This window comes from Anomaloglossus baeobatrachus, chromosome 1 (genome assembly GCF_048569485.1).
Source record: "Anomaloglossus baeobatrachus isolate aAnoBae1 chromosome 1, aAnoBae1.hap1, whole genome shotgun sequence".
Lineage (NCBI taxonomy): Eukaryota > Metazoa > Chordata > Amphibia > Anura > Aromobatidae > Anomaloglossus > Anomaloglossus baeobatrachus.
The window spans coordinates 487341472-487358476 of record NC_134353.1 but is presented as its reverse complement, the minus strand read 5'-3'; the positions used below and the strand labels follow the sequence as shown (position 1 = coordinate 487358476).

The window sequence follows — 17005 nt, the reverse complement described above, 5'->3', positions numbered from 1 at the left end:
TCTCTACTTTTCTGGTGGGCAGAGGTAGGCCACAGTTCATACAACGCAAAATTAGATTTATGTACAGAAAATAAAGTTCCAGGTGTCATTGTGGCTGTTTGATATGAGGAATGTAATTATCCAAGTTGACATATGGTAAAGGGTCCCGCACACGCTCAGTAGAGTTCGATACAATGCCCAGACTGCATCATACATGGGTTCTATTACAGTAGGAGCTGCGCATGGGAAATCACAACTGGATGGAACCTTTAAATGGAAGGTACTGCGTTTTTTATTTTTGTATAATAGGGATTATGAAATCTTAATTTTTAATACAAAATAAAAAACTAAATAAAAAGTGAATTTTATTTAAATTCTATTTTTACTGAACCACTGGGGCTGGCATCTTGTAGTAGTAACAACCGTTCCTCAGCTCACATATGGCAGCTCTGTGCATTGGGTGTGATAGACTGGCTCTGACCCTATACTTAACACTGAGACCTCCCTGCTGTGAGCTGGATACTACAAATTCTTTAAGAACCATGCATCTCTTAATGAATCAGGAGCACCTAACCCCAAGAAGCCTCCTCCTCAAGAACAGTCTAAAAAACTGACGATAGTCTTGATAAGTTCCAGAAGGCCAAGGCACCGAAGATCCTCCTTCACAAGAAACTTTGACCCCAGAGTACACTTTGGAGAAAAACTGCAGAATATTATGCAACATTTTGGCCACTCAGGGCCTTTGTCAGGCCATTAATAGGGTGTACATAACTATAATAAAATGCTTTATAGAACAGGCTGGTTCAACAACACTTTAGGCTTTGTAGCGCGAGTATGTGGTCGTGTGTTTGTCTTTACACTACTGCGGTTTTATGGCTTTCCCCCTCTTTTCCCATTTTCTCTAGTCTATTCTATTTTTGTTTTGTTTTGACACAGTCCTTTGTCTATATACATAGCACTGAATATAGTCAAGTATAACTTCAAATGTCAGTCTGGGGGCCCCATGACGAGGGAGGAGCAATTTATTAAGCTGATGGTGGCAGTTTTTGGAGAACATCACATAACAGGAAATAGATTTGTATAATTAATTGCTAAACAAGTTTTTTTTATGGCTATAGGTACTTTGTCTTTATATATTTGTATTTAGATTTTCCTTCTAGATATTTTTTTATAACTATAGATCATTTCCTTTATCATTTTGCCTTTGTGCGGTAACAGCGGATACAAGGGTGGATCCAGGCAACTACCGTCCAGTAAGCCTGACATCAGTGGTGTGCAAAGTTATTGTTGAGGGCATTTTAAGAGGTGACATGCAAAAATATATTAGAGAAAATAATATAATAACTGACAGCATGGATTCATGAAAGATAAGTGGTGTATAATCAATATGCTGGGTTTCTATGAGGGGGTAAGTGCAAACCTGGATATTGGTAATGCAGCTGATGTGATTTATTTGGACTTGGCAAAGGCATTTGATACTGTACCACATAATAGCCTTATACTAAAGCTGCAGAAGCAAGGACTAGGGGAAACTATATGCAACTGGGTAAGGAATTGGCTAACAGATAGGAAAGAAGGAAACAAAGAAACAAAGGATCGTGTGCAGGGATCTGTGCTAGGACCGATTCTGTTTAATCTCTATTAATGACCATGATTGATAGCAAAGTGTCAGTCTTTGCTGATGACACCAAACTATGTGGGATATTAAAAACGGACCTCGATAGTACAATATTACAAAAAGATCTGGATAAGATGTCAGAATGGGCAGACACTTAGCAAATGACATTTAATGTTGATAAATGTAAAGTAATGCACCTAGGACGGAGTAATCCTATAGCTGCGTATACATTAAATGGAAGTAAACTCGGGTCTACAGAACAGAAGGACTTGGGTATTCTGATTACAAGTAATTGGAGCAGCTGCAAAAGCAAACAAGATTTTAGGGTGAATAAAAAGATTAGATCCCGTGATCCCAACGTATTGTTACCCCTCTATAAAACACTTGTAAGGCCACATCTGGAATATGGGATCCAGTTTTAGGCTCCACATTTTAAGAAGGACATGCAGAAGTTAGAATCAGTTCAAAGGCAGGCAACTAGACTATTACAAGGAATGGAAGGCTTTCCATATGAGGAGAGATTGGAAAAGATGGATGTGTTTAGCTTAGAAAAAAGACGTCTCAGAGGAGATCTCATTTCTATGTATAAATACATGTGTGGTCAATATAAAGGACTGGCACATGACTTATTCCTTCCAAAGACAGTACTAAGGACCAGGGGGCATATACTGCGAGTGGAAGAAAAGCGATTCCGACAGCTAAATAGGAAAGGGTTCTTTACAGTTAGAGCAGTCAGATTGTGGAATGCCCTACCACAAGAGGTAGTAATGGCAGATACTATAACAGCTTTTAAAAAAAGGCTGGATGATTTCCTCAGTACACACAACATTGTTTGTTATAAATGACTTTGGGACAAAATGTAGAACTGGTGGAGGAAGGTTGAACTAGATGGACCTAGGGCTTTTTTCAACCTATGTAATTAATCCATCTCCTTGTGTTTAGGTTTTTAATATCTGATTTTCAATCAATAGTCATTATATTTTGGATACATTCATCTTATCTTTTATCTGGATCTAGTATTGCTATGCCAATGGTGGCTTAACCAGCAGGAAGGACTGAGGGGAGTGGCCTGCAACCTGTTATATAAAGCACTTTGTGTATTGTAGTTACCGTATTTTTCGCTTTACAAGACGCACTTTTGTTACACACTGCAGGGTCCGCTCTGGAGCGGTGCTGGGGGTAGGTGACAGCTGCAAGCGCCAGCGTTTGATCTCCTGCTCCCGCTCATATAATATGCACAGCCGCTGTCCATCAGTGTGGTGCTGAAACTGCATCACGCTGAGGGGCTGGGGCAGCGGGGCATATTATATCTGCCTGCGCCCTCCTTTGATCGCACATGATCCTCCCCTGTGTTAGCTATGGCCCCCTGCTGCTGCCCATAGTAAAATAAAAAACTCTTTACTTACCCCCTCCAGCGTGTCTCCCTCCTGGTGCTGTGATCAGGCACATAGAGATTTCACTCTGCTGTGCCGATCACATGACCGGACCGTGAACCAGGAAATGCAGGCAGGAGGCCGGAGCTCAACCCTGAGGAGGGGGACACGAGGGAGCACAGTGCTCGAGAAGGTAAGGAAAAAGTTTATTTTACTAAAAGCAGCAGCCTGGGGGCGATATCTAACACAGGGGGGGGGCCGTGTGTGGCAGCCACAGGGGGGGGGCCGTGTGTGGCAGCCACAGGGGTGGGGCCGTGTGTGGCAGCCACAGGGGGGGGGCCGTGTGTGGCAGCCACAGGGGGGGGGGGCCGTGTGTGGCAGCCACAGGGGGGGGGGGCCGTGTGTGGCAGCCACAGGGGGGGGGCCGTGTGTGGCAGCCACAGGGGGGGGGGCCGTGTGTGGCAGCCACAGGGGGGGGGGGCCGTGTGTGGCAGCCACAGGGGGGGGGGGCCGTGTGTGGCAGCCACAGGGGGGGGGGCCGTGTGTGGCAGCCACAGGGGGGGGGCCGTGTGTGGCAGCCACAGGGGGGGGGGGCCGTGTGTGGCAGCCACAGGGGGGGGGGCCGTGTGTGGCAGCCACAGGGGGGGGGGGCCGTGTGTGGCAGCCACAGGGGGGGGGGGCCGTGTGTGGCAGCCACAGGGGGGGGGGCCGTGTGTGGCAGCCACAGGGGGGGGGGCCGTGTGTGGCAGCCACGGGGGGGGGGGGGGGCCGTGTGTGGCAGCCACAGGGGGGGGGGGGCCGTGTGTGGCAGCCACAGGGGGGGGGGGGGGGGCCGTGTGTGGCAGCCACAGGGGGGCTATATTCAATATAAGGTGGCCATATCCAGATTAAGGGGGCTAATTTTAGGATGGGGGGTGCTATGAGGGACATATACCCTATATGATTTGTTAGACGGACACTGGCATTATAAGACGGACCCCATTTATTTAAAAAAAATTCTCTATTCCTTCACCAAATTTGGGGGTGCGTCTTATAAAGCGAAAAATACAGTAATTACACACTTAATGGTTTGATAAATGCCCCACACGGCCAAAACGTTGGGTACTTTTTTCCCTTTTTCTCTGATGTGCACACTAGAGTCATATATACAATGTACACACACACACACACACACATATACACACACATACATACATACACACATATACACACACATATATACACACACACATATATACATACATACACACACATACATATATATACACATACATACATACATACATACATACATATACACACACACACACACACAATTTATTTTTTATATTCTTTTTACAGCAGTCACATGGCCCATAGCATAGGTGGCAAAAAAAACAACTCACCGACTATCTTAGATGTATTGGAGGGAAATTTAAATAAAATGTTTTTTTCCCCCCCCCCATATGAGAATTAAAAAGGAAACAAATACATTAACACAATGTTAAATTTAAAAGACATGTGGAGAAAGCGTGGTCACAGATTTACATAGTTCCATCTCTACTATTAACAAAAACCATTGCTCTATGAAATGTAATTAAATGCTGCATGATATATTCAGGTAAAATTGTTGCAGCAACAACATTACCCATATTGCTTACCCCTGTGCATCTCGACTGAGTGTTTCTTTGATTGTTGTGTCGCTATGACTCTCTGACTAGAAGTTTGTCCTATAGAAAACAATTATACCCATTTGATGCAATGACATACTGCAATACCCAAGGGTAAAAATACAAAGATCTGCTTCTTAATCATAAGAGGAAATCGAACCGGCATGTGACATTGTCTACTGTCCATCATGTACAGTTCTCTTTCTAATGCAATACACAAAGTGGGACATACACATATACAAACAGTTTACACAATATTTTACTAGGGAATTACCATGGCTAACCCAGGTGTGGTGCGGCAAGCGAGTTTCATTACAGGGAATATGTACATTATGATGGGAATGGCATTACAGGCCACATGGCCCCAAACAAGTGATGCAGTAGAAGCCAATGACACCAGTTTAACCAAAACTCGCCAAAATGTGACAAGAACCCACATCCAGCTACTTGTACCATCTAAACAATTATGTATATGAAGTTCTAGCACATACAATTGTATTTATCAGTAACTTATATTTATATAAACACTATAATGTAGTATAGGGGGAAAATGACAGTCTCCAGTGCTTGTCTAATAAGGACGGCTAAATGTAATTACCTGCATTAATCGGAGATTTCTTCCAGTTACCAGATGCAAGATTAGTTTTGTTCATAGAACGCTCTCCGGGTTTTATAGATCGGTTGGCAAGGGTGGCTGCATTAGATAGCTTGGTCGTAGGTGGGAACGTATGCAGCACGCCTCTGGTGGTCCCTGATAATCCACGGGATATTGGTGTGGGGCTCTAAAAGAGAAAACATTACAGAAGGAAGGTTTCACTAGTTGCTTTTTTCCTCATATCTCATATTCAAAGTGATTTGTAAATGGCCTTCATTCAAAAATATACTAGCATATTGTATCTGCAGCACCAAGGTAGATCCAAATTCCTCTATAGCAATATACCATTAAACTGTGCAGGTCAGTCTTGTGATACTACAATTTGTCCATGCTAATCAACTAAATATCTTCGTGAGGACTTCAAATAATGCCGCCTGGAGTTGGAGCTCTCTGCTTAAGCTCTCATCTGCACATGCGCCGCCTCCGGCCCATTGATCTCCCTCCAGCGGACTTCAGGAAAATGGCACCCGGAGGTTGCGCTTGCGCAGGTGAGATCTCTGCTTGCCATTGAGCCTAGAGCTCAATTTGCGCTGACTCCAGGCGTCATTTCTTTGAACCCCTCACTGTCCACAGCTGCCACCATCCGAGCCCCAGCACAACTACGGCAGCACCAGAATCCGCCGCAGCCCACGGATTCTGGCACTTCCCTGTCCACGTGCTGTACAGCGCATGTGCCATTGATATAATCAATTGCCTTGGCCAGTTCCCTGTATGTAAAGACACTCCTTGCTGGTATGACGCCACGGCCCCCTGACGAAGGCTATCGTCGAAACGTACATCGGATTGGGACCTGGCAACATTCCAGCAGGAATTAGTACTCTAAGGTTCGTTGAAAATCTTAATTACTTACCGGTAATAGGATTTTCAGTAGCCCATGACAGCGGAACATCTCTCTCAGGTGGTGCTGTCATGGGCGGAAGGGAAAATACTATTTACCTAATGCCAATGCTCTGATTTTTGTCTATTACAGTGGCCTAAATGCATTTGATATTGACTTGGCCGTTATACTATGACCTATGACTTGCTCTATGTAATCACTGACATTGTATTTGATATATCCTAACTGACTCTTCTCTCTCCTGCTCTATTGGTTTGCCACCTAGTGCACTTTTCTGGTATGACACCCCATATTTTAATTCATTTGTTTCACAATAAAGATTATTTTACCCTCTTTTCTTGCTTAAGTCTTTGTGAACTGGTATTCCAAAAAACTTGCTTCCTGTCACTTATCCTACAGATATTTAGTTGGAGTACTAAATTTTGCTTCTGCACCCTTTTCTCCCCTTCTTCCAAGAGCCATAACTTTTTCCGTTGACATAGGAGTTAAAACTTATTTAATATACATATAAAAAAAATAAAATTTTCATCCATTGCTTTTTGGGTTTTCATACATATACACACACATAAATATATATATATATTATATAATATATATATATATACATATATTATATATATACATATATTATATAATATATATACATACATACATACATACATACATACATACATACATACATACATACATACATACATACATACATACATACATACATACATACATACATACATACATACATATATACATATATATATATATTATATGTGTTGGTAAGGGGATTCTGTGCATTATGGAGTTCTGAAATATTTTATTTTCCTGTAAGTCCTTACTGGCATATGATGCACGTTTTCATCCGATGTCAATAAGAAGTGTATGAAGCAGTCTCAGGAGCTGAGCCTGCTTCACAGAAGTGCGATATCAACTATCTACTGCAATATGTTATACAGTATACAAAATCAAACAATTGCAGGTTCAAGTGACGTCTCCTATGACTAAAGCAAACGAGTAAAAACAAATAAGACTTCAAAATCACAAACCTTTTTCACCATTAAAAAATAAAAAGGTGAAAAAAAACTAGACGGCAGAAAACAAATGGTGGAATTACCGTATTTTTCGTTTTATAAGATGCACCCCAAATTTAGAGAATGAAAATATTTTTAATGTTCAAATGAGGGTCTGTCTTATAATCCTAGTGCATCTGATAATATCTCACCAGGGGGGAGCGACTTTGGTGGAGCGGCTCAGGAACGTCACAGGAGGCAGGGTCAGCGATGCTGTGGGCGGAGGGGGTGTCGCAGCTCAGAAGGGTCAGTGGATGGAGGGTTGGCGATACTGCGGGCCTGTGGGGTGTCACAGCAGCAGGTGCCATTGATCTGTTGGCAGACTCTGGCCTCCATTGAACTGCCCACAGTTGACAAGATAGACATCATGAAAATGGCCGCGGAGGCAGTGTGTGCACAGATAAGACTCTGCGGCAATTTTCTTGAAGTCCATCGTGTCAATCTGCGCACGCGCCATCTCCGCGGCAATTTTCTTGAAGTCCATTAAGTCAACCGCGGGCGATTCAATGGAGTCCACAGCCCTCTCTCAGATTAATGGAGCTCACCACTTCACCGACACTCTGTCCTGTGACCCTCCTGAGGTGTTCCACTGCAGTGATGCACTCTCCTCCGAGCCCTCAGTATTGCCGACTCTGCCCCCTGTAACCCTACTCCCCCGCCGCCGCTCCAGAAACTCATACCCGGATTATAGACGCACCCCCATTTTAGCCCCAGTTTTAGGGGGGGGGGGGGAAGGGGGGAGTGCGTCTCATAATCCAGACAATACAGTACCTTTCCCCCCCCCCATTACTTTATCCTACTTAGCAATTTTTTCCCATTTTTCAGTACAACAGGTTACAAGGTGCACTCTACTATAGAAATGGTCTATTACTGTTGCTCAGAGTCTGTATGGCCACTCATGAGTCCCTCTCTCCAATTTGTTTGTTTTTTATTTTTATTGCACAGCTGGAGTGGCGCTTCTAATCCAAGCCCCCTCATATACTCACCTTATATTGCCGCTGCTCCATTCGGTCTCGGCAATTTGTAACCTACCAGTGCACTCAAGTGTTTCATTGAGAAAACAGGAGGGCACAAATCAAAGCATCTCTATGAGAGCCTCGTTATGGCTTTCAAAGCTGCATTGAGAGCTGGTGATGCAATTTCTGACAGACTTCAGAAGTTACAACACAAGCGTTGCAGGACCAGAGCGGCGTCAGTAAAAAGCTGAAGACACCAGAGGGTGAGTACATGACAGGGGGTTTAAAATTTAACACACCAGTCCAGCATTTTTTTTTTTCTTTTAGTACTGGAATGGTATTAAAGGGTTCGGTTCCAATTGTGATTTGAACAGACAAGTGCAAACTGATAAAAAAGCTTTTAAAGCCAGAAAGTCAATATTTTGGAGCAACACGAGGCTGCGCTAAAATTGTGACTTTTGCCAGCATCACACCATTTTCACCCAACTCTGACAAAATGAGTGCAGATGTGGTGGAACGAGGGCATGGCAACCCCAGCTCAAATTCATGACGAGTGGCGGTGCACCTTACACGATAAATCTCACTCCAGTGCCTGATGGAAGTAAGCTTTGTAGTGATGGGCAAGCCACTTTTCATATGTGGCACTGAATGAATCAGGAGCATCGGACACCCCTCATCAAGACCAGTGCGAACAGCACATCCTACATTTAAGGGGGTTAATGTAGAGCAAGTTAAATTGTTGAGGGTTTTTATTCTTCGGTGGCATTTTCTTACCTGTTTCAGTGAGTGGTGTTGCACAGAATGTTCTGACTTGATCTGTGCCGGGGACGAGCTCTGCTGCAGTATTCGTTGCTCTATCTCCTGCTCTTGTTGAAGAGCTTTGACAAAGGCAGCCTTCAGTCGATTAGTGTGCTCAGCTTTTAGGGCCTTCTTTTGGTTCGAGGTCATGCAAACATCACACATGATGGTCCCATTCTTTTCCTGTCTCCAGCGGCTGGTGAAGTCAGTCTTGCATTGGGCACAACTATAAGGCTCATGAGATGCAGGTGGTGGCACAGTTTTACCTGTAAGGAAGACACAGTCACTTCTGTATAAACAGATATCCAGCAAGGAATAGACATATCAGAAATCAGCACAAGGTGGTGAAAGCTGATCGCTGTACTTGTGACTTAAAAGGGGTGGTTCACCCCTATTCATTATTGGAAAGATTATTTTGAGAAACAAAATACCTTGCGTTGCCAATAGTGCCTGTGAAAGGAGCTATTGGGGACTGCTGTTTCCCCATCACCTGACCACCCATCTCCGAGACTTCGGGGATCCGGTGATGTCACGTCAACGTCCTACTCACCTGACATCACCGCGGCCGGCCCCAGTCTCCGGTGTTTTACCACTCAGCACAGCACCTGCCTGCTCACTCCTCCTTCACTGCAGAGCACCGCAAGCAGGAGACACGCTGGACTGTGATAAGCGGTGACACTCCGACCACAGCCCAGTGACTCCCGGAGACTGGGGTCGGCCGTGGCGATGTCAGGTGAGCAAGAATTTGACGTGACCATCTCCGAAGTCACGGAGCCCGAGGGTCAAGCGACAGGGAAGAGCGGTCCGCAATAGCGCCGCTCACAGACACTATTAGCAACGCGAGGTATTTGAGAGAACCTTGTTTGTTTCTCAACACAAAATCGATGTGGCCAATAATGGATACGGGTGAACCACTTCTTTAAGTGCATTAAAAAGCAACCTGTCATCACATTTTTCTTTATGGAAGTAGTGTCTTAGCTGTGCAGGCACCTGTCCCCCCCCACAATAAAAACGATCCGAGATCCAATGAGTCAGAATGAACCGGCTCCATGGCTTCTATACTGGATTTCTTAACGAAGGGGCTCATTGGAGGAGTATGTGCATAATTCATTAAAAAGGAAGGTCAGCAGAAGCAGCTCTTTCAAACACTAGTCCGGCAATACCTTTCTTTGAGCAGCCTGTCCTCTCTTACTGAGAAATCAGCATTAAAATTGATACGTAAATAAAGGTGTAGATCTAAAGCCTCTGTCAGGCCAGCTATATTCCCTGCCCATCCTCCTAAAAGTATTGCTTGACTTTTATTTTAACCTCTTCACCACCCAGAGACTTTCCGTTGTTTCCTCCCTTTCTTCCAAGAGCCATAACTTTTTTTTATTTTTCCATCCATAGTCATTTGAGGGCTTCTTCTTTGCGGGACGAGTTGTACTTTTGAACGACACAATTTGTTCTGCCCCATACTGAAATTTGTTTCCTGTTTTCCAGTACAAGTGTGGTGAAATTGCAGAGGAAAAAAAAAACCCCACAATTTGGTACAACTGACCTGGCAGTATAATTCTTTAGGTTTGTAAATACCAAAACGTGTAGTTTTTAATTTTTAAGTTGTCCAAAAAAAAAAAAAAAAAATTGCGCTTTTGATGCCATTTTCTGAGACCCGAGGTGGTTTCATTTTTGGGGTTCAGTGATTGCTTATTTTTGCGTCTTGAGGTGACGTTTTTAGTTATACCATTTTTGGGTAGATACGATTTTTGATCGCCAGTTATTGCAATAAAGAAAATGCGACAGTTTTGATTGCTTTTCTCGTTACACCTTTTAACGATCAGATTAATTTATTTTCTTTTATATATCAGGCATTTGTGAAAGTGGCGATACCAAAAAAGTTTTTTTTTTTAAAGGTTTTATTTTCAGTGGAGCAAAAAGGCGAGATTAGTGTTTATTATTGCTAAAAACTTTAAAAATTTAACATGATGTATTCCAATCGTTACTGGTGTACAGAGCAGTGTTTCAACACCGCTCTGTACAGCCCAAATGCAATGTTTCTATGAATGCTCCGCAAATGTTCACAGGAATTACGTCATGACAGGGGTCATCAGATGAAGGTGTCATCAGCTGTCATGAAAACCCATTGGCACCTCATGATTATGCCAGAGGGCCACCGACTGGGGCGTGGAATAATAGTACCGGCACGAGTTATATCCAGTCATCAGAGATTGACAGCGAGTTTTACCTGCTTAACAGGCATGGGTGGATCGGAGAGCCACCCGAACCTGTTAGGGACGTTTTACACATCCGGCATTTTGCCAGATCTGTCATACTTCAGTACAGTGTTAATACTGTACAATGGCATCGCAGCAAGCTCCGGTCACATGACAGCATGTGACCGGAACTTGTCGCGATGCCATTGCACTGCATTACCTTGAACTGAAGTGTGCTGGATCCGGTAATCCGGCGAAATGCCGGATGTGTGAAACGGGCCTTAGAGAAGGCTATTCTCCTTATAGAGACCTGACAAACCAGTCTGGCTGTCAGTAAGGGGACTTATAGCTGCAATGACCCTCTGGAAATTATTCAAATTGTCCCTCCAGTGAGGAAGGAAAACTCTAGCGCCACCTATTGGAAGTAGCAATCCTAAAAGTCAAATGTGGCCTTAGACGGGCCTTAGAGGCGCACGTCAGTTGATCACATCAGCCAACATGTGCAGGGAAACCTGCTCGCTTGCCGAGTAAGCTCGTATTAAAAGGGAGTGACAAGACCTTGGACAAACTGCTACATCCAGGTTCGTAAAGGGGGTTAAAGAGCTACAAACCCATTAGGTAGGGGATGAAATACTGCTGATAGATTTCCTTAAAAGCGTGTGCAGCTTGATGAAATAGGCACATCAGTTTACTAGCATGTACCGCAGCCAGAAAAGAACATTTCTTGAGTTCGTTATGCACTAAAGTGGTGTATGTGCTCATGAATTTGACAGGTGGGTGTAGTCACACAAACTATTTTGGAATAGCTGGCAAGTGACTCGTGTATTTTTGTGCAACTACTAACTGAACAAAAAAAAAAAAAAAAAAAACACGAAACAAAACCGAAGCCAAAATTCTGGAGTAAATATTGAAAATGTACCCCATATGTATAGCAGCCTGGATGTGCTCAGGGGTCAGTGAATTTTGACCGCTTATCTCAAGTGTACAGATTCCTTCAGTGCACGTCCAAGCTGATTTGTACTAAATGACTGGCACGTAGGTACTCGCTCAACTCTAGTAGAGATCAAAACTATTTATACTCGCAACAAGTACAGTCTAATACTCGCATATTCATTCTGAATATCATGTGCAATGCAAGTCAATGGGGAAGACTCGCAAAGTAACGAGTAAGCTGCAAGTAGCAAATAGTACGGCATTCGGGTTACTCGTTACTTTGCGAGTTTTTCTCCTACTGACTATTGGGAATGAATTTGCTATTGGGAATGAATTTGCGAGTATTGGACACTACTCATGAGTATAACTAGTATAAATAGTTAGGTACTCGCTCAACTCTAAAAAGGTCTACAAAAAAAATAAAATTATTTTTTTTTGAGACAAGTGCTTAACCTCTTCAGCCCCAGGGCACTTTCCGTTTTTTGCGTTTTTGTTTTTTGCTCCCCTTCTTACGAGAGCCGTAACTTTATTTTTCCGTCAATCTTGCCATATGAGGGCTTGTTTTTTGCGGGACAAGTTGTACTTTTAAATGAAACCATAAGTTTTAACATATGGTGTACGGGAAAACAGCAAAAAAATTCCAAGTGTGGAAAAATTGCAAAAAAAGTGTGATGGCACAATATAGTTTTTGGGATATTTTATTCACGGTGTTCACTATATGGTAAAACTGATGTGTGGGTATGATGCCTGAGGTCGGTGCGAGTTTGTAGACACCAAACATGTATAGATTTACTTGTATCTAAGGGGTTAAAAAAATTCACAAGTTTGTCCAATAAAAGTGGCACACGTTTTGCGCCATTTTCCAAAACACGTAGTGTTCTTTTTTTTTGGGATCTATGGCTCAGTGACTGCTTATTTTTTGCATCTCGAGCTGATGTTTCTAATGGTAGCATTTTTGCGCAGATGCTACGTTTTGATCGCCTGTTATTGCATTTTGCGTAAAACTTGCGGCGACCAAAAAACGTAATTTTGGCGTTTGGTAAACGGCGTAGTGGCAAAAAAATTCCAATCAGATTAATTGATTTTATATTTTGATAGATCGGGCATTTCTGAACGCGGCGATACCAAATGTGTATATTTATTTATTTTTTAACCCTTTAATTTTCAATGGGGGGAAAGGGGGGTGATTTGAACTTTTAGGTTTTGTTTTTTTTTTAATTTTTTAAAACTTTACTTTTTTTATTTTATTTTACTAGTCCCCCTAGGGGGCTATAGCGATCAGCAATCCGATTGCTGATCGCTATCTGCTGATCACAGCTATACCACTGTAAACAGCAGAAATAGTCACTTTCTTTTTTCCTCTGCTCCGTGCGGAGGAAGAATGAAAGTGAAACTGTGACGCCCCTGGACTAGCCCAGGGTGTCACAGGGAACTGCACTATTCTCTATCCTTGGTGCAGGGCCCACCCTCCTTGGTTCCGGGGACCGCAACAGTGATTCTGTACTAACAGCACAAATCCTAGTCACCCAAACACTACACTTGTCAGGCACACCAGGGGCGTGGTTCCAGCTGGGAAAGGAACCGCCCACCTATGAGTCAGACAGGCTGGTGGGAGGAGTCAGTTAGACAGTTGGTAGTAACTGAAAAAGAGAGAGGACCTGGGGATTAAGAGCTCCCTGAGGAGAGCCTGGCTGGGTCGCAGACAGTGGCCTGTACTTGACGGCTCAGAGATAAGCGGCGTCAGCACAGCGGAGGGATAGGACTTCCCACACAGAGCAGTCACAGAAAATCCCACGTGCCAGCTGCTAAGAGCAGGTCCCAATTAAAAAGAGGGACGGGACCCGAAGGTTTCAAGCCAACGGGGCCAGGGACACACACAGTATACAGTGTATGGAGGAAGGCTCCAGTCCACCACAGAATCACTGAAAGGGACCACCGCACGTGCAGTCACCGAGTGCAGCAGTACCAAGAGACTTTGTTTACCTCAGAGTCTGTGTCCACTGAATGCGTCATCACACCTGAGTGAGTACCCTGGCTCCCCAGCGCCCTGCCGGCCCTATATCAATATAGGCTGTTCCTACCTATTCCCTACCCTGAGTCCCGGGGCCCCTACCTGCGGAGGGAATCACCACCAGGCTGCCCCAACACCATCAGCCCCGGCACTCCCATACAGCAGCGGCGGTATTCCTTATTACCGCACACCGCAGGTGGCGTCACAAATATTCTCCCCCATAAAAAACCTTTTTGTTTTTCATCAAAGTGTCTGCCGAGCAGTCCGACTGCTGCTAGGGCGTCACAAAACCTCATAGCATCAGGCGTCATCACATGACCCTGTGCTACGATGGCAACCACCGAACGTCACGCGATCACTCACTTGACGTCCGGAGGGGGCGGCGGTAAGTAAAAAACATGGCCGCACGCATATAGATCTCGCTGCCAGACTTTGGCAGCGAGATCTAAGGGGTTAATGTTCCGGGTGGAATGCGATTCCACGCGGAACATGTAGGCACACATGTCAGCTGTTGAAAACAGCTGATGTGTGCCGATCCACGCCGCCTGCCCGCGGCAGGGGGCGGGGCTTACCGGGACATGATCCATGACGGAAAGATCCGTCCATGGTCGTGAAGGGGTTAATACAGCTAAATTACTACTTTCATAAGAAGAAATGTGCCAACATTTTCCCTTTAACATTTTTAAAATAATGTAGCAGTTGATATTTCTTGAGCAGTTACTAAGGGATAAATTGGAAACCCCCAAGTCCTGGTATGTTTTACGCTCTGTGAATGTGCAGTTTCACTTAGTTATCGAAAGCACTTTAATTGTATACAATTTAGAGGTTAAGGATAGCTATGAAGCTAAATATATGACAGTTTGGTTTATCTGACATTAAAGCAGTGTTTCACCCATATCCATTATTGGCCACATCGATATGTTGAGAAACAAAATTTTCTCTCAAATACCTTGTGTTGCGAATATTGCCGGTGAGCGGCGCTATTGCGGAACGCTCTTCCTCATCGCTTGACCCCCGGGCTCTGTGACCTCATGGATCCAGTGACGTCACGTCAATTTCCTGCTCACTTGATATCACCGCGGCCGGCACCAGTCTCTGTGAGTCACTGGGCTGTGGTCGGAATTTCATGGCTCATCACAGCCCAGCGTGTAGCCTGTTGCGGTGCTCTGCAGTGAAGGAGGAGGGAGCAGGGAGATGCTGGGCTGTGAAACGCCGTCCCCAGCCCAGTCACTCACGGAGACTACGGCCGGCCTCAGTTGACGTGACATCACCAGATCCTGAGGGTCACGGAGCCCGGGGAGTAACGTGAAGGGGGATGAGTGGACTACAATAGCTCCGCTCACAGGCACTATTGGCAACATAAGGTATTTGTGAGAAACATTGTTTCTCAACATAATATCGATACGGCCAATAATGAATATGAATGAACCACCTCTAAGTTGCAATCATTGGCATTTCAAATCCAATAATTCTTACCTTGGGTCTCCAGCAAGTTCTGCACTACCTCCTCCAGTCCTACTAGATAGATGAACTCATTATTGGCTGCACTTGGAAGGAAGTTCAGTTCTGGTGCAGGTGGTTTGGGTGGTGGAATCTCCAGCAGGGTTTTTTCTAACTGCTTACGTAGGGCAAGCTTGGCAGCTGCTTGCCGGCTAGCAGGCGATTCATTAGCATTTCCAATTGAGATGCTAGTTGCATTTCCGGTTGTTCCACCTGAGCCCTTCAAAGAAGTTGGGGATGCCTAGAAGAAAACATAAATAACTATAAAATAACTGAATATAGGCGGTAGTAAGTATGCAGTTAATGTATAAACAGAGGTATGTAATCACTTATGCAAACGTAACCTTGTGTGCATCTTCTAGGGTGATTTATAGTACACTGAACCTGTCAGTCATCAATGCTGCACCCGGAATTAAGACACCGTCAACTCAGCTGCAGCCGGGCACTTTTGAAAAGCAGACCGGTGACCATGTGTCTCAGATCACTAGTCTGATAGGGTATATGGCAGTCTCCTCACAAGGCTCCAGCAGAGTGAAGAGAATTTGGCCAGGGACTATAGACACATGAATAGTCCAGCACCGCCGTCATCTGCTGGAGTCTCCCCATATACACTAAAAAGCTTCAGAGAAACTGCAATTGTACAGCAAGGCTCCAATCTATGATGCCCACAGTTTAGGCAGCATGAAGAGAGTGCTAGGATGCCTTTAAGCCCTCTAATAATTGGGAAATAAATTAACCTTGCAATTTATTTTACTGAGTATTAAGGGAACAAATAATAAATCACTTTTTTTTAAACAAAAAACACCCTGTACACTGAAAAGTCAAATTTGCTTGCGATTTGTGTAGTTACCAACCTGTGGTATGTTGACAAGCAGGCTTGTGTTTGCCACATTAGCCACACGAATCAGGCCCTGTTGAATGATCCTCTGACCTTGCATCTGCACACTGGGCACTGATGCTCGAGGAGCAAGTAGTAAAGGAGGTGGACCTGTACTTGGATGTTGCCTGATATTGTGGAGCTGCTGAGGAGACACAGAAATGGGCTGATGGTGGGAGGGAGGGGTAAGAAGGATGAGACAGTGGGGAAAAAAAAAGTGTGAACACGTGAGAAGGAAAGATAATCTGAAAACAGAACAACAGCAGACACAGAAAGCAAAAACACAAAGTACTACAATATTCAAACACTAATAGCAATATCCAAGTTACCAGTGCAGACTAACAGCACTTAGGCAAAAACTTACATTTGGGGCTCATTCAGGTCAGTTTTTCACGTACGTGTTATCTGTGGTTGACATGAATCACACGCACCCATTATATTATATGGGGCTGTTCACAAGTGAAGGTTGTTATGTGAACCATAGGTACACAGAATAATCACAGAGACACTATCAGTGTCACAGATGAAAAATCACACATACAAGTCTATGGGTCTGTGGAAA

The 17005-nt window shown here is 44.2% G+C and overlaps 1 protein-coding gene across 1 annotated transcript in view; it reads right to left on the bottom strand.

Annotated features, from left to right (window-relative positions):
* The window catches only part of GATAD2A (GATA zinc finger domain containing 2A), a 134653-nt gene that overhangs the window by 61589 nt on the left and 56059 nt on the right, over positions 1 to 17005 (bottom strand). Inside the window, exons 6-10 of the mRNA XM_075347200.1 lie at positions 16421 to 16609; positions 15543 to 15807; positions 8907 to 9196; positions 5218 to 5401; positions 4611 to 4679 (exon numbers count right to left, since the gene is read on the bottom strand). Of these exons, the coding sequence (XP_075203315.1) occupies positions 4611 to 4679; positions 5218 to 5401; positions 8907 to 9196; positions 15543 to 15807; positions 16421 to 16609 (997 nt within the window). The remainder of the gene's footprint in view (positions 1 to 4610; positions 4680 to 5217; positions 5402 to 8906; positions 9197 to 15542; positions 15808 to 16420; positions 16610 to 17005) is intronic.